Raw genomic sequence first — 19,795 nt, 5'->3', positions numbered from 1 at the left:
GGGTGCAATCCAGAAAGTTAATTATATATAACCAAAATGAATGAAATGTAGCTGTAATTGCACATCAACTTGCTGGTAAATCTAAAAGCACATAAAACTTATGGAAATATTTTGAAACTTAAAGAAACATTTCCTCTTTATCCTTGGTATTAGAGACTATCCTCTGATAGAAAAAGAATCACTACTTTAAGTTGCTTTTTTACCATCACTCACTTTTTATACCTTATGCACCATTTGAAACCAATGTAATTAATGTCACTGAAACTAACTTTAGTTCTGAAAATGGAGTTATGATTCAAGTGAGGGCTCAGTAATAGGAAATCCAAAGTAGAACATAAAGTTTGATGATTAATGTTTTGTGAGGAGTATAAAGTTTCAGATATGCTCTATGGGTTTTTTAGTTCGAAAGGAAGGGAAATTTGTTCAAATAATCAATCAATTAGCTCTCATTTGATTCACCTGGTGAAAGAAGTCAATCCTTTTTCACACTTTTCTTGGACACTCAGGGCTTGCAGTGACATACACAGGTCATTTTTCCTGTTGCCATCTAAAACAGGTTTAATTTTCCAACGAGTTATTAGCACTTTGTTCCTATACTCCCCAATCACATTTAGATATTTCCATTATACTCTGATAGGTGGCAGTCACTGTGTTGAAAAACAAAACAAAACACCAAAAACCAAAAAACAGCTTGTTGCCAATGCCAAGATCTTTTACCAAAAACTGGCACAGAACCTGTCTTCTTCTGCTTTTTATGTGCAGTTACTATTGTCTATTCTCTAGAGCTGCACTGCATTTCACTTGTCTTTGCTGAAGTCTATTCTGTTTGTTTCTGGTTGTTTGCCCAATTTACTCAGGTTCCTTTGAATTCTGACAGCTACTTTCCGAGGTCCTGTCCATCCTGTCTATTCCTCTTCCCTCCAACTAACTTCTGATTTGTAAACCTCCCTTTTAATAGCTGTGAAATTGCTGAAGACTTCCAAGAAGATCAGTGTTTACAGACCATCTGTCACTGTGTTTCAGCTGCAAAGTTAAGCTCACTGGTTAGTCAGTTTAAAGACACAAATAAGTTGAGGACGGCGGTGGTGAGGAAGAAAGTTACAACACGAAAGACGTGAAAAAAATGTTTTGTGCTATTTTCACTGGAATATAAGTTCCAGGAAACTGGGAGGTACAGAGGGTTTTTTCATTGTTCTATGTTAAGTGTCTGGAATAGTTGCTAGAGATCAATAAATATTTGCTTAATTAATGAAAAAACTTATGTGAAATCTACATGTTGAGAAAACATAAAATTAAACAAAATAATTTTATCATGTTCTATAATTTAAATAAATTGTTTAAGAGAGTTAATTGTGCAATTCCTAATGTGATTTCTTTCTTCCTAACATTATACCAGGACTATAATATTGCAACTTTTAAAGCAGAATAAACACATATAATTATTTGTAAATACAAAATGCTACCTCCATACTAACTGTAGATGATAAGTTGGTGGGGGTAAGAGAATCCATGACTCAAAATAGAAAGCTAAAATTGAGAAACAAAGCTGAAAATGAAAAGTTCAAAGTGGCTATGGACATAAAGTTGTTTCTTAAATATCTGATTCACTAAATCCTGGCAACAGTTTAGTCATACCTGCTTATTTGTTGTCAGAAACAATGGTTAGCTCTTTAATAAAACTATGGAAAAAGGATTAATATTAAATTTCATTATATGTGAATCACCAACAAAGCTGTTAACAAAATCAACCCCCAAAACTTTATTTCTGCTAAAAGTCTGATACAAACATACTCTACATGAAAAACTTAGTATCATGTTTCTTACAATTACTTGAAAGACCCTAAAGTGACTGAAAGAGATTCAGTGTAAAATCATAGTCATTTTAGGATGAGTCCTTTTCTTTTTTACTTTATTTTCACCTGAAGATAGAGGCTGATGTAAATGTTTTTGAGTGAATAAAATTTGAATGGAATAATAATGACTACACTCTTTTTGAACATACAGTATAGTTTTACCACAAAACTCTTATATGTCTTTCTGTATGAAAATAAAATAGATGTTTTGACATTGGGAGGCTCTGAATGACAGCACTGTCTAGGCCAGTTCAATGTGACACATATAATTCAGGACTGAAAAACATCTAAGGCAAATCGGTGTGCTTTGAAATTACGAAGTAAAGAACAGATACAAAAAAAAGATGACAGTTGGATTCCACTTGAATCTGTATTATATCATTCAGAAACATAATTCAAACAACATTTCTTCCTGACAGCAGGCTAACAAAAGTGTACTAAAAAGCTCTTAAAATAACTTAGATTGTCACTCTGTTCTGGCGCTCACACTTCAATTTTTTTTTTAATGTCCTTACATTCTTATTTGATTGTATTGAATGGACAAAACTTTGTATTGTAAGACTGGTAGTTTAACAAATCAAGTGATTCCAAACATTCTTTACTAGTCATATGTCAACAGGCTTCAGATTTCAAATTCTTGAAATTTATAAATATATAGGATGGTAAATGCTCTGTTTTATCTCAGTAAAACCCTTTTACACTTGATCTTAGCCAAAAGGCAGAGAAGCAATCAATAAAACACTTTTAACCAGATAGTTCTTTTTTCCTTAATACACCTCATTCTCCATTCCATTCCCTCATGGTTCTCTCTCCCTTGATTTGACATATTTTTCTTTTATAAAGTCATTTCCATCATCTATATTGACTGATATACATCAGTCAAGAGTTATAGATATAGCACAGTTACTATTCAGTAATGCCTCTGCTTTTGTCTTCATTCTGGCCCATAATAGAGACTTCATTTTGTGCAAGTAAATACAGGGTGGCGGAAAGTAGGTTTATAGTTGTAAGTATGTGAAACACTATAATATAAAAGTTTATTCTTGTATTATTACTTATTAATTAATCATGCTACTTTCCATACAAACAACTGTAAACCTATTTTAGCCCCACCCTGTATAATTTCACTAACGATAGTATTTTCTATAGGACGAGAATACTAACTTCAGTTGTAAGGCAAGGGATACTTACTAGGAGATGGTATCTATGAAATTTTGAAACCATTACAATTGTATGTAAAATGTTTTAGGTATATATCTGTGTGCTCAACTGTGCACACGTACATGTCTGCACCCTAAATTTCTTTCTGATTTAAGGTCCGGTGGCTTTATTTTCTTCAAAGACTTGAGTACCCCGAAATCAACTGCAATATATCATTACAGAGAAAGATAACTTAGACTTTACAACTAAATAAGATTTTAACATTACCAAATCAACCATAATCATTCACTATATATGGAAACACAAGTCCAGAGATATTAATACTGTTTTCAATATCACACATGACTCTGGTAATTTAATTTACACATATTTAAATCATTAATTTTTAGTATTCTCTCCCAAAAATATGTTTCTATAAGATTTTATTAGGATTCTTGTGAGAGTTTATTACTTTTTCCTCATTTGTTTTTCTGTAATGTTTAATTATTTAATTACCATATTCATGTATTGATTTATATAACATAAATAAAAAATAAATGCAAATAGATAAAAGAAGCTTCCAGAACTATGAAACATTGATTCAATAGGCATTGCCTATTTTAAATGGTGTTTCCTATATTTTACTTTTCTAATATAACAAAACAATATCAACACATACATTCTATAGAAAAACTGCAAGTAATGGTTAGTTCAGTTTTAAAGGGCTATTTTATAAAATGGATACAGCCATATAAATAAAGACCAAGTTGTTATAATGATAAAACTCACAGAATCTTCATGTTATACTTAAAAGTTTACCAAAGCCTTGGTCAGGTAGATCAGTGGATAGAGCATTATCCTTCTGCACTGAGGCCACGGGTTCGATCCCTGATGAGGACACTTATGAGAAGCAGTCAATGAGTGCACAACTATGTGGAACAACAAGTTGATGCTTCTCTCTCCCTTTCTTTCCCTTCCTCTCTCTCTCTCAAATCAATGGGAAAACAATGTTAAAGTAACTTTAAAAACAATAGAAGCCATAATTTTATATTTTTTACACTTTGTATTCAAACAGTTAATAAAACTACAAAGTGACAGAGAAGAAATATTTTCTTGAAAGCCAAGAGCTCTTTCATCATTTATTTCTAAAGTCATAAATTGAAGAGTGACATCTTGATTTATCACACTGTGTACTTTTAATAGCCAACAAGTTTGCTATTAAAATTTAATCAACCTGCCTATTAAATTTCTTTCAAATGGTTACGAGATACTTTAGCTTCTTTTAATAGCTAATTCATTCACTGGAAATCTATTAATATGGATTTCAATGACATGTTTTCTCCAGAGCACAGATTGGGTTATTGTTAATTCAATAAAAAATGAAATATTCTGAAAGCAGAGGTGTTGCTTCTTTTTTAATATGTCAATTCAGCACGTTAGAGTTATAAGCCCTAGAAATTACCTAGTCTATCCCCCCCTTTTTGCACTAACTGGCATTATACATGTCTTCTTTTCAAGACAAATGATATTTTACTATAAATACTTAGAAGTCAAATTACTGGGTTACATGTTGTTCACATTTTCAACTTACAGCAGATTGTCAAAATGCTGCCAAATGTGTTTGTATCAATTCACACTTCCATGACGAGTGTATATTTTTCAAATTCTAGCTGGGACTTGGTATTGGCCGAGTGACATTTCTGCTAGTTCAATATACTATGAAATAGTATCTCATATTACTGCTATACATTTCTCTGATTACCAGAGAGATGGGGTAATTTTTTGCAAGTTTATTGGCCATTACGGTTTACAATTCTGTGAATTTCCTGTTCTTACATTTTGCCCACATATATATTGCTGTTGAATTTTATTTATTGATTTTTAGACATTCTTTATACAATGTAGGCACTAACATTTTGTTTGTCACTATGTGTTGTTTATGCCTTTTTCCACTGTTTAAGTTTTGAGGTAAGAACTGTATCTGTCCTTTTCTTATAGTTCTGATCTTTATTTTGTTAATTTCTTTAAGTAAAACAATAATATATTTTTATCTAAAGCTTTTAAATATTATTTTTATATTATCTTATCTTAAATTTTATTATAATTATGTATTTTATATTGTCATGAAATGCAACACAATTGTCTTGCAGATGAAGAAGCTGATGCCATTAGGTATTTATTGTTCTTTTTTACATAATTAACTGAAAGCAAAGCTGAGCAGCGATTTATAATTTTCTGACTGCTCAAGCCAACACTGGTAGAACTGGAACTCGGAATTCTTGATAAATCTTTGCTTCACAATAGAGGAAGTGGTTGTTCTGCAGTAGAAATTATGAACCTACACTACACAGCCACTCATCTCTAAAACACATGGTTTGTGGTCAAAGGCATGTATTTCTGTGTGGTACTAATGGATTTTATGAATACATAGAACTCAAAACAAAGAATATTGAACCTAAGGATAACAGGACAAGTTTGCTTAACAACCAGCACATCGTAGAGAATCACAGTTATTTTTAGGAAGAACATATACATAGTTTGTAGTATTTTGTCAATCCCACTGTTATATTTATTTGTAAATCATACACTGCTTATGCATTCTCGCTGAATAAAACAAAACTTCAAACAAACAAAAGTATAGCTAATTTAACAATATAAAAATTTTACCAATGTGAAGAAAATATGGCTTTTTGTATACTTATCTTCTTTATATTGACATACTTTCTTATATTGTACCAATTATATAAGCTATATGCAGAAGGTCTATCCTGGCTAAAATCTGAATTTTAAATTTAGCCCCTACATTTGAAAAAAGTTAGATCTGGGCAAATTAGATATAATTGAAAAGGAGATATTTATAAATAAAGGTATTCTTGACAAGGTTGTTCAGAAAAGACTTATATAATCATAATCAAATCTGTTCTGTTTAGACTGAGGCTGTTTTAGGAAACTTATATTGTTTCTTTTTTTTTTTTTCTATACTAAGATTAACTATCTTTCTTCAATCTATATATGCTCTCAAATTTTTCTTAATTCAGTAGTGATTTATCTGGGGCTGTGAATTACTTCCTATCATTGTGATGGGTAATTTGTCTCAGTTTATAAAGCACCATCATTCCTTATAATGATAAATTATGAAGAAAGCCTATTATGAGAATCGTAGAACCTATCACATAAACACCTACTGTGTATGCAACTCAAAAGGTATTATTTTAATTGGATACTACATAGTTTTTGGTAATGCCAATTTATTATTTTTCTAAATGTAGATTTTTTTTGCTAAATGTAGATTCCCCCTCCACATTTTAATTTTTATGTAACTTAATAAATTTCTATTCACTTTTAAAATATCAAATATAAATTAATATAATCTATTTCTAAGGTAAATAATTTGAAAAGTAATAAATCTGGTAGGAAACTTTGGATATTACATATTTCATTTAAGTTGATAATATAGTAGGCACATCTTTTCAGATAAAAATAATGATTAGGTTTTGTTTGTTTTTGAATTTTGAATTATATGATATTTCAGTATTATTAGCACATAAATTAATAAGAATTAGCACATAAATGTAATAAGAAGTTTAATGAATAATATCACTAGTTAACTGAAGTCAGCTCAAATTGATTTTCTATTTGTTCTATACATTGATATGTTCTCCTGTTAGAGAACACAGTTTCAAGGAATATCAAGTTCAGGAACAAAGATATTTTTGGCTCTCTTAGTAAGTGATTATAGGCAGAAGTTATTTACTTAGTTTATTAACAGAATCTTTCCTAACTAAAATGTTCATCCTTTTACTGAGATATAAGAAAATAAAAAAAATATGATAAAAGGATTTTACCAGTAAAATATCTTGAGCACTTCCAGGAAAGAATGACTGTAAAAATTTTCTTGCCACCTAAGTTTTACAATTGAACAATAACAATAGTAATTCAGCCTCTTCCACATCAAATAACTTTGTAAAAGTAATATGTATTGGCCAATCTATCCCCACATGTATACAGAGTATTTTACAGCTTTTCATTCTCTAAGTGAAGAGGCTAAATTTACCCTAAAAATGATACTGTACTTAGAAAAAAATTAAGTGGAAGAAAATTAAGAAGATATGAATAATTGTGTTGTAAGAATATCTTATATTCTTCCATGTGAGGTGATTAAAATCATTTTAAAATAATTCTTGGAGCATGACCAGGTGGTGGTGCAGTGGACAGAGCATCAGACTGGGACACAGAGGGCCCAGGTTTGAAACCCCGAGGTCTGGCTTGAGCATGGGCTCACCAGCTTGAGCACAGGGCCAATGGCTTGAGCGTAGGATCATATACATGACCCCATGTTTGTTGGCTTGAGCCCAAAGGTTGCTGGCTTTAAGCCCAAGGTCACTGGCTTGATCCCAAGGTTGCTGGCTTGAGAAAGGGGTCAATTGCTCTGCTGTAGCCCCCCCAACCAAGGCACATATGAGAAAGCAATCAACGAACAACTAAGGTGCTGTAATGAAGAATTGATGCTTCTCATCTCTCTCCCTTCCTGTCTGTCTGTTCCTATCTGTCCCTTTCTCTGTCTCTGTCACAAAAAAAATAAAAGTAAACCATAATTCTTGGAAAATGTCTTTATTCTAAGCTTCACCAAGCTTCAAGAACAACTGTTATCGTAAGAAGAGAATATAAATTTTTGTTATCATAAGTAGGGTTTTGTGGTCAGAGAACCTTGTCTGGAATCTAGTCTTTGCCCTTAACTAGCCATGTAACCTTGGACAAGTTACCCAGAAACCCAGCTTCTTCATGAATATAAAGATAATGGGTAATAAATACGAACAGTGTACAATAGATAAATGATTGCTGTGAACACCAAGGCAAAATTTCAAATTTATCAAGAACTATAAAGGGACATGTTGTATTCTATTAGAAAAAAGATTGCCAGTAATTTCTGAAGATAATTTAGAGTATTCACATTAAGTTCTAAAAAAAGATGATATTTTTGAACAATTATATGCTTAGCAACTTTTATGAAACAACAATAATATTTCAGAATTAGGTGGAAATGTTCCATAGCACTATGGTTAGAAGTTGTCAGGGCATCTCACTGTAGTTTTTTTTTTATATATATATATATAATACAGAAGTAAGAGATATTGCCAATTATATATAAGGCAATAAGGAAATAAACTATAAAATAAGTAATCTATATAGATAAAGAACTTTTTCAGAAGGAGTCTATGAAAGATATAATAATCATCATTTTTACTTAGCTGTGAGAGGCTAGATGATTTGAAGGATTCATATAAAAGAGAAAATTAAAAGTAAGCACAAGAAGGACTCACTAGGCAAGCATTTAAAAGTTTATTCTTTTTCTTTTGAGAGAGAGAGAGAGAAAGAAAGGAAGGAAGGGAGAGAGGGAGAGAGAGAAATGGAGAGAAGTATCAACTCATCGGTTGCTTCACTTAGTTGTGCATTGATTGTTTCCTGTAAGTGCCTTGGACCAATGATCAGACCAGAGACCTTGGGCTCAAGCTGACCCAGCAACCTCAGGGTTGAGCACATGACTCCATGCTCAAGCTGGTGACCTTTGGAATATGCTGGTGACCCTGACCTCAAACTGGTCAGTGTCCCAGGCTCAAGCTGGAAACCTTGGATTTTCAAACAGTGACCTCAGCATTCCAGGTCGATTCTCTAGCCAATGCGCGACCACTGGTCAGATAAAAGTTTTTCTTTTTCAGTTCCTGCTAACAATTTTTAGCGAGAACCATTAGCTTTCAACTCATTAGAAATTAATATTTAATATATTTCATTTTTCAAGGCCCTGGCCAGTTGGCTCAGTGGTAGAGCGTCGGCCTGGCATGTAGAGGTCCCGGGTTCGATTCCCAGCCAGGGCACACAGGAGAAGTGCCCATCTGCTTCTCCACCCTCCCCCTCTCCTTCCTCTCTGTCTCTCTCTTCCCCTCCCGCAGCCGAGGCTCCATTGGAGCAAAGATGGCCCGGGCGCTGGGGATGGCTCCTTGGCCTCTGCCCCAGGTGCTAGAGTGGCTCTGGTCGCCACAGAGCGATGCCCCGGAGGGGCAGAGCATCGCCCCCTGGTGGGCATGCCGGGTGGATCCCCATTGGGCGCATGCGGGAATCTGTCTGTCTCTCCGTTTCCAGCTTCAGAAAAATACAAATAATAATAATAATAATAATAAATTAATAAAAATATATATATATTTCATTTTTCAATAAGTTCATTCTGAAAATTATTTTGTCACTGGATTTAGAAAACAGAATATTAATAGCATTATTTATCTATTTGAAACAGCATCTCACTTAAAATCTGTATTTATTTTGCTTTTGTGCTATTAAACTGATTTTCCTAACACAGATTTTTCTATAGTATATTTTCTGATTATGTCTTTACTGATGCCATGCACAAAGCAAAAAAATTAACAGAGAGGGTACTGTTGCCTCATTTATAAATCAAGAATATAGAGGTGAAAAATCTTATAATAGATATAAGTAAAAAGATATATGTGAAATAAAAATTTTATACATGACATAGAACACTTAATATATTTGCACCTATATCTTCATAATGTTTTCTCATAACAAAAATTTTCTTATGTAGGCCATTCTGATCTGCTAACTATGCAAGTATTTTTAGGAACATCATTCCCTGTTGCTAAAAAATTTTCACTAATAGCTGTCAGATAAGATTAGGATTTGGTTAATATTTACAAACAATGATGCCAGGCTTTGAGGCAATATGACATATTTGATATATATAAGTCAGACTATATTTCCTGACATTAATAAAGTACAATGAGTGCTTTATCACAGTAGCTTCAATTTATAGAAATCATTCATCGCAGTGAAACACCACTTATACTTTTTTACTTTCACTAAAAAAAATAAATAAAAGCAAGTATGCATAGTAGGTTGAATATTAATGAGGTGGCAGGTGATTTATTATGGAGTTTCTTCTGCCTCTGTAACCAGCCTCCTGGGAAAGACAATACAGGTCTGAGAAGACAAGAGTTTACAATAGGAATGAGTCACATCCCTGCTCTGCCACAGAACTGGTTCTTTAGCACAGAGGGCTGTCAGAATTGGACCAGTGTTTTGGAGGGTGGATAGAGTTTAAATGAAAGAGAAGACAGTATTTGCTCCTATCGTTATATAAGGCAGTGAGAATAAACATTTTACCTTTGTTTCCTAAATGCTAAAACATGGTTATAAATCAAAAGTGAAAAGTACAAATAAGGCAGATGTAATTTTCATTTAATTTCTGATTTAAAGGGACCATTCAGTTTTATTAGTGCATTTCTTTTTGTTAGCCTCAAGGTTAGCACCTTCTTAGGTAAATTATTATTTCTTTTTCTTTTTCTTTTTTTTGGCATTCAGATAACAACCTCATTCCTCTCACTTGCTATTAGAAAATAAAAAAGAAAGGAAATCTTTACCCTTAAAATTTATGAAAACATTGCTATAGGCCATCATAATTTTACTGATTACATAAATTTACTAGAACGCTTGTACAGATTACTATGACTCTGAACTACTAAAGGAGAATGTGTTAGTATTTATAAATAAAGTGCTACAGATCTATAAATCAGTCTTCTGCATATAACACTCAAATTTGGCTTAAATAAATTCAGTGTTAGTGTTCAGATCACCATGTATAAAAAGCTAACTTGCACTGTGTGGGAGGTTGATGAGATGGAATATGGGAGATAGAGGGAAATAAAAACCCACGATGCTAGCCAAACCATTGTTCAAAAAGAAGAAATGCCTTTTTGCTAAATCTGCCACTCAGAATGGGAACACTTTTGCAATAAATGCACAGCTGGGGTGGAAGATGGGGAGGGGCAAATTTTGGTAATTCATGCGATCATAACGTATTGGTAACAGCTATTTAGCAAAACTTGATTTTGAGCTGAAATTTCTGATGTCAGTCTAATTAACTAAATTTAAAAGTGGGCATTGCAATTACATTATTCGTGATGAAATAAACCTAATAAAATCTAATTTTAGAAAATATTACACAAATATTACACTTTCTACATAGATATACAAAAGGAGTGGAAATATTTCATAATTAATTTTACTCCCAGAGATATTTCTCAGCAAATTCTTTAATTGCGAATTAAATTCAAGTTTTAGAGGCAATGTGAATCAAAATTGTTCAGGATAAGACTTCCCCAGCAGTTACTGTGGGTAGGAAATACAGGTGTGAAAGATTACTCTCCCTACAAATTGTTTCAATTGCTCCCAGGAAGTTTGAGCTACTAGAAATTTGGAGTAGATTTCCAATGGACCTGGGAGGAGTCTGGGGATTGAGGGCTGACTTCAAGGTGCATATAAAATAGTAAATATTTAAATGTATAAATGAATAAACCTTACTGTGGGGTTTCTGAAAACTTGGGTTTGGAGCCTAGTTAACTTACCTTAAACTCTGTAATTAATCATCCCTTAGTACTCTTGCAAAGCTTCTTCTACCTGTGTATACAGGGCATGTGTGAAGTTAATTTGATAGTAGTCCTGCGGTGTTGATCTCAAGGAGTTCTGGATTTGTGTGAGTGTGCAGCCTTTTCACAAACAAGTTGGCAGAGGAAAATATTTGAGAAAGTATAGGGAAAATTTGGAAAACATCTTCACAAATCTACATAATCAAGGGACAATATACTGGAAGGTTTTAAAAAGATGAGGTAACCAAACAACAAAATCCCAAAGAGAATATATAAGAATGATTACACAAACTGAACATGATCAATAAACCTTCCAAGGAGTACATCCCAATAGTAATGAGGTTTATCACTCTGGGAAATTTAGACAGCTAATCTGATACATAGGATGTAACAAGTTGGTTCAAGAATAGACTATTAGAAGTGGTTTCTAAAAATAAAAACTATTGAGAAGAATTTCTACCTGCATGGTCAATGTTTTATTCTTAATGGATCTCAAAGATAATAATGATAATTCCTTGATTAGAAGAATAGATAAGACCTACAAAATTTTAAAAAATATATTCTTTCGATGAATCAGGCAGTAGAATGAACAAGAAAGAAAATCTACAGTGAACATAGTACTAATTTTTAGACATCTTATGGTTTTCAACGGCTAGTTCTGTTTATAAAGGCAAAAATAAGAGATTTAATATATCTAACTTAGAAAGGAAAATGGAGTTTGAATTAAAAACAATTGCTAGCATAAGAAACTAAGAACGAATGGGAAGTTAGAATAAATATAGATGTAAAGATGCAATACCCAACATTTTTATTTTAAGAACAAAGAATATAATCTTTTGAATAAACAGAGATGAATAATTTGTTGCTGAGGTGGCAGAAGTGTTTATATGGAAAGATGAATCTTGGATGCCACCTACCTAAATATGACAGACATGCCTGAACGCAGGGAAGATAGGACCCTGGGAAATAAGACAAGATTAAAGAAGGAGGTTAAAGACTATATCTTCAGAGATATAATATGAAGAAATAAAATTTTAAAGTACTCTACTCATCTAAAATAAAAAATAATGAGATGAGAATAAAACGAGGAGTTTCTGACTTGGGGGACTAGAAAATTAATATAGGAAATCAAGAAGATCACTATGATGTCTACCACCATTAAAGTCACTGAGGGAAAGGAAGAATATATATCCTGAAGGAAAAGATCACTGCCTGGACACATTTCAAATCAAAAATTCAATTTAACTCTCTCCCAAAGAGTACATCACTGAAGTACCTTATTGGATGTCACAAGAAATTTTATAGTTTCTTCAATAACTTTGAGAATTACCTTTTAAAACTAAAAATTTTAAAAATAGATTTAAACATATGATCAGTCAATATAAAATATTATTTTCTTTAAATATATTTCAAATTGACCCATTCATCTACATTTTATATATTTCAAGTGGATGAAATTCTTGAGAATGAACTAAAAATGGCACAGCAATATTATACAATGTGACTGACTAAAATCAATTCCATAAAAATTACCCATTTAAAAGTTTTTGCAAAGATTGCACATCTATTTTTACATAAATTTAGATCATTATGCTAGACAAAATAATTTTAAATATTTTATCCATCTTCATGGCAGGCAAATAAACAGTGTATCATTAAAATCATATCTCAAGTTTTGTTTAAACAACAATTATTCTATGGTTTCTGTAATCACTAGATGCAAGATACTTCTAATAATAAATCCTATTAATAAGGATGCTTTCTTACTAAGAAAATATTAAAAAGTAAAATTTCTATGTATAGGATTATTAAAAAAAAAAAGAAAATCTGTCACTAAGGAAACTAATTCCTAAATATTGTATATACATTTTTAAGTAATTTGTTTTCTACAATTTGAAAGTTTGTCAAAATTTAGAGGATTTATATTTAAATAAATTTTTATAAATTAATCATTAAAATTAAAAATTAAATATTAAAAGAATACTTGAACAATATTATGTAAATCAATGTACTCTAGTAAATAAAAATAGACTAATAATAAAACAAAATATAAGAAGAAAATCTTTTTAATGTATTTTCTTTACATTTGGAGGTATATTTGTACTCACTGTTCTTACTTAAGCAAAAGTGATATAGAACATTTAATATATCATCACAAGGTTACAGTTTCTATATCACTGCCCAAATAACATAAAAAATCAATTAAGGTTATATATAACATGTATCCCTGTATCAAATTCAACTTGGATGCTACATGTCCTAACTTCTTTTATGTAAAAAAGATGCAACTTGCTTGAGTAAAAGTAATTTAAGAGCAGGAATGTCTGAATCCTTCTTAATCCTAAACTGTATCTGTCAAATTATTTGTTTCTATGTAGCATTTAATGCAACAAAAAGCTGACAGAAACAGGCTTAGAACAAACTACTAATCTTAATTTGGTAAGAAAAAAAATAACAATATTGATCATTCAAATGACTTCTGAATTATGCATCAAAAATGTCTCTTTTAGGACAGGATGATTGGAATAAACTTATATAAACACCACCTTCCCTGATAAAACTATACTGTATTCTATATATTTCCCAGAGCTGATTATAGTGTACTCTCGCTCTCCACAACTAATGGATCTACACATTTTTATTGCAGTCAATTTAATTCTAATCATATGTACATGCACATACACTATAAAAGAGAGAATAAAAAAATCAACCATAACAAAGCAGTACATTAAGTGAACTTCATTTAAAAAAAGCTGAATTGTTGCCTAGGAATATTTTAACCAAAGTACATATACACAAACAAATGATAACATCTACATAAATGTATATAGAGAATATTTTTTCTTGTACTCAATATTATCTAAGTCTTTTAGATATTAAGATTAGATGTGATTTTTCTCTCCAAAACATGTGTTGCCTTAAATATGTATTAGACAGTATATTTTTACTTCCACCAAAACTATGAAATCGTTCTATACCTGGGTTAATGTGGAACTCTATGATGCTTAGCGGACTATACAGTCAAATAATTGCCCATTTTCACTGCTTCCAATGAGGCCTGACAGCTCACCGGTTTATAGCAGTAGTAGATGACTAGAAAAAGAATGTTCTTGTTTTCTAACTTCCTTTCAGAAAAGATTTCCTGAAAATTCAGGATGGAGAAAAAAGGCTTATGAATAATGGAACACATTGCTATACTCAACCAGGTTTTATACCTTTGAAATACTTCTATCATGTGGAAAAAGGTCCAGAAGTTACAAATAAAGAAATGCATTTAAGAACTTCTTAAAGTAAGCACAAAAGTAATAAATATAAAAAATCATTTCTAATTACCTCTGTTGAGTGATGCTGAACTGTTTATATCTCCAGTAATGAAAGAGGACTCTGACTGCTTTCGGACTGTGTCATTCCACATTCTGCGAATTCGGCTCTTGATGGGGAGAAAGGAAAAGGAAATCAACTCACCAAGCAGTGAATTTTTATAAAAATATTTTTTTATATGAGAGCTTTGTTTCTGGTATCTGGCAAATATACAACTTCTACATGCTTTCAGTACAGTGGCATGAGAACATCAGAAACTAAATTAATAATAATAAACGCTTCTTATTAAGTATAATTCTAAATGCCTATATCTAAAACAATTATAATTATGAAAAATAAATGTAATGTACTATATCAATTTAAACATGTTGAGGATATAGAAAAATGTACTATACACAGTTATAATTTAATAATTTTAGTTTCCAAGTAAAAGCAAATTTATTTTCATTGTAATTTTAATGGAAATGAGGTATATAAGTATACATTAAATTATCAATTTTATTAACAAAATATTTAGTTCAAGTATTCAAAATCTTACAAGAAAGAGTTTAAGAAAAAACAGACTATTATTAAAATGCTACAGATCTAAGTTAATATTTCCATTAATTTGTAAGGAGACCAAAGTAATTTTATAGGTTATACACTATCTTGAATTTTCTTTTTAATGAAGGAGATAAAGGGAATTGATTTACCCTTACTATTGCTTCAAAGTAGGAAGTTTTACAGGTAACTGAAAATTCTTACATCATTAGCTGTATTCTCAAATTCAATATTCTAAGTGCTGCATAATTTAAGAAAGCAGTGCAATATTTTTAGATTTGGTGGAATTATTTTTTTCTGGTTTATCTTGTTTTGCTATTTTATTGAGTTAGGATCAAAAATGCATGAACAATCTTGTGAGGAGAAAACAATCTTTTCAGAAGATTTTCCAAGGATGAAATAGTTATAAAAACCATTTATTACTACCACAAATGATAAAACCAAGCTCACAAATGAGTTATGTTCCAAATATATTTGAATTCCTTGAAAAATAGGAGTGCTTAATATTAAAATTGTATTTATGAATCTTGGGATACGTTTATTCTTCAGAAATATTGTCTATATTGTTATATAGGTCAGAAAATACAGACACACACACACACATACACAGCAAAACTAATAAACAAAAGCACAATAAGAAAACTGGTGCATGACTACAGACCCTGAAAATTTGAGAATGCTTCTATTGAAAATATATTTCAAAGCTTCAAAATAAAATATTGGGAACTAATATTAAGAACATATGTTTTTGTTAATTAATTAAAATATTAATTACCCTCTACTAGATGTCAAGTACCTAGGAAATACAAAAGAGAAAAATCAATCCCAAAATGTCTAATAATGTGCTCCAAGATCTCCATAGAAGCATTAATTATTACAACTCAAAACAAATAATCCAAATGGCTATCAGTAGAATGGATGAATAAATTATAGAATGATGCACAGCAATGTAATAAAAAAACAACATAGACTCCTGCAGCAACATAGGTGTCCAAGAATATAAAATAAAAAGAATATTTCTGGATGATATCATGTGAATAAGTATAAACACATGCAAAACATAATGTAATGTTAAATATTAAGATTGTGGTATGTTTGGAGGTGAATGAGAAGAGTTCAAAGGGATTTTGAAGCATTTCCCATATTATATTATTTAACCTGGGAAGGTATAATAACTCATTGTGTCATAAACTTAAGTATTATGCATTTTTTGTAAATGTTTGTTATATTATATATATAACTAAAAGAATTTAGAAAGTGAAATGGATATGTACTTACTTAGAAACTCTAAGGATAGTGCATTGAAGAAGTGACATCTTAACTGAGAAGTGATGAAATTGCGATCTTGGTAGGTGACATTTATATGAGCTGCCCCCCTATTTCATTTCTATTAGTCTCTTTTCCTGAGCTAGCCACACTTGCTCCTTTGCCATTCCTTAACATGCCAAACATGCCTCTGCTTAGAGCTTGGTATACCTGTTTCCTCTGCCTGGAGTGTTCTCTCTTATACCAACATGGGTAGTTCCTTCATCAATTTTAAGGTTCTGCTCATATATTTTCTCCTTCAATAGACCTAAGCTGACTACCTTATTTAGAATTGTATTCCACGCACTGAACTATACTATTACCTTCCATAAACATTACCATTTTCTGTAATACCACACATTATAATAATGTACTTTCCTATATTTATATATAATGTTCAATATCTAATATCCATGTTGTATAGGAGTGAGCAAAGTATGTTTATAGTTGTGAGCACAGAAAACTCAGTTTATTCTTCTATTCTTATATATTAATTATTGTATTATTTTCCATTCGAACAACTGTAAATCTACTTTTGCCCACCCCTCTATTTGAAGGTCTACAAAAACAGAACTTTTGTGTTTTTTGTTAACTCATGTATCATAAAACTGAAATAATGCCTGATACATGGTAAATATTATATGTACGTATATACATAACATATAGTTTATATCAATTCTTTCTGTGTTCTAGGTCTATGTTATGTGTTTTCATGTATAAAACCTCAAAAGAACTCCCTGTGATAGGAACTCTTTTACTCAATAGAAATCTGAGATTTAGAGGTTAGTTAACATGTCCAATGTTACAGACCTAACAAGTGAAAAAACCTATATTTGAATTTAGTTATTTGCCTTCTGTTCTAGGATGTTAATAACTCATTCTATTATGTAAAATAGTTGACTAGGAAAAGAAAAAAAGGAAAAGCATTGCAGACAGAGGAAAAAGTATGTAGTACACGGCATAAGCCAACACTTAAAAGTTCATGGAATGAACCAGGATGAGCCTTAGAATTCAGAGGTAAAGAAAGCAAGCCAGAGACGACTGCATACAATAAGGTATTTCTTAAAAGAAAGATCTTAAATAGACATACTAAACAACATTTTGTTTTTTTAAAGATAGGCAGACAGACTGGAAGGGAGAGAGATGACAAGCATCAACTCATAGTTATGGCACATTAGTTGTTCATTGACTGCTTCCTTAGATGTGCCTGGACCAAGGAGCTCCAGCTGAGCCAGTCTTCCCTTGCTCAAGCCAGCAACCTTGGGCTTTAAGTCAGTAACCTTTGGGCTCATATCTGTGATCCCATGCTCAAGCCACCGACCATGAACTCAAGCTGGTGAGCCTACACTCAAGCTTGGGAGCATGTGATCATGTCAGCAACCTAGAAGTTTTGAACCTGGGTCCTCAGCATCCCAGGCTGATGCTCTATCTACTGTGCCACTGCCTGGGTAGGCTAAACAACATTTTTTTTTTTTAAGATGGGAAAATTATGAGAATAAGTCAGGGAAATGAAAAGCAAAAGTTAGTAGTTCTCTGGTGGAGGACATAAGGATTAATTAGGGAGAAGTCTCAAGATGGGACAAACATGAAATATGAATTTTTCCTAACTTGGATGTTGAGTTCACAAGCATTCATTTTATTACTATGTTTCATAATTTAATAAATGTTATATATATTCTTTTATATATAAAATATAAAATAAATGTAAATATATCTAAAAAGTCAATAAAATAAAGATAAATGACAACAATTAAAGGAAGGGGAATGTGGGCTGGTTGATACTTCACTCTATTGTTTTTACGCACACACATGCACACGCACACACTCATACCAATCTTATACACATTTCAGTGAATACATATTTGTATGATTATGGATATTGCTAAACTAGTAAAAGTTATTAACCAGGGAGTAGATATAGGGGAGCAACAAGTGGAGATAATTTTTACTTTTAGTCTTGCCAATGGATTTCCATTTTTTATCTACATAATAACTACATGATTTCTTATTACATGTGAAAGATATCCTAGAACTTCCATTTCTAAATCATCCCATTGGCTTTCTAAAGTAATCAAAATAAGATCTACACTCACATACTCTTACAAATTCCTGTAGATTAGTCTTTAGCCTTCTTATTTCAATTCATCTCCCATTCGTTTTCTCATCCACTTTAACCAATGACATTCTTTCTATTCTGGAATTTGCATGTTCTCTTCTATCTTAAAGGGCTTTGCATTAGATGCTTTGTCACTTGGAATTCTTTTCCCTTGAACTCCCTTTCCGTTATTCAGAATTTTGGCATAAATATCATCTCCCCAAATAGTCTTAATCCAAGTAGGCACCTGGGCATCTGGCATCACATTACTGTAATTGGGTCTACAAGTTTTCATAGCTGATATTGTCTATTTGTTTATTAGTTTGCTAACAATTTTTTGTACTCCACAACTAGAATTGAAGCTCTCAATCATAAAGGAAGTTATTTGTCATTTAACCATTGTAACTCCAGGGCTTAAAAGACTGCTTGGTATTATACAGGAGACATCCAATATTTCTCAATAAAATGGTTGAGTATTGTTTTTCATTTATAATTGAGTGTTATATGTAGGAATAATTTTCATGATCATAACTTGTGGTTAAAAGAAGCGATAAGATAGTCTGATAGGTTTGAGAGTTATGTTAATTTAAAATTTTTTATTTCAAAATATTAGACTGATACTAGGTATTTGTCATTTAACCATTGTATCTTCAGGGCTTAGAAGACTGCTTAGCATTATATAAGATATATTCAATATTTCTCAATAAAAAATTAAAAAAAAATGAGAATTGTTAATTTAGAAGTTCTCTGATGTGAAAAGGCATCCCTATTCCTAAAAATTTACCTTACCATAAGTGAGTACTTTAGACTTTGCTTATGAAAGTCACAGTTCATATGAAATACATTTATTATTTCTAGTTATACATACTGGATTTAAGTAACTTTTACTTTGTGTAGGGTTGGAGTGTTGTCATGCTTAGTCAGAGTTAGTATTACATTAAGCAGAAGAAGACAATGTATGGTTTTTATTCAAGAATAGAATTGTGACAGTACAATGATAAAAGTGAAAAAATTTGACACAACTTTAAAATACGTATCTGTAATAATGACACTAATAAATGGTAGCTGCTCCAATTTATTGAGCACACACAATTTAAGTACATATT

The 19,795-nt window shown here is 31.6% G+C and overlaps 1 protein-coding gene across 5 annotated transcripts in view; it reads right to left on the bottom strand.

The window, feature by feature from the left end:
* The window catches only part of ADGRL3 (adhesion G protein-coupled receptor L3), an 838,394-nt gene that overhangs the window by 19,340 nt on the left and 799,259 nt on the right, over positions 1-19,795 (bottom strand). For all 5 annotated transcript variants that reach the window (XM_066386326.1, XM_066386327.1, XM_066386329.1 and 2 more), the window contains one exon: positions 14,762-14,858. In XM_066386326.1, coding sequence (XP_066242423.1) covers positions 14,762-14,858 — 97 coding nt within the window. The remainder of the gene's footprint in view (positions 1-14,761; positions 14,859-19,795) is intronic.

Source organism: Saccopteryx leptura, chromosome 5, assembly GCF_036850995.1.
Source record: "Saccopteryx leptura isolate mSacLep1 chromosome 5, mSacLep1_pri_phased_curated, whole genome shotgun sequence".
Classification (NCBI taxonomy): Eukaryota; Metazoa; Chordata; class Mammalia; order Chiroptera; family Emballonuridae; genus Saccopteryx; species Saccopteryx leptura.
Note: the sequence above shows the minus strand (reverse complement) of the source record. Positions and strands in the feature narration are given on the sequence as shown.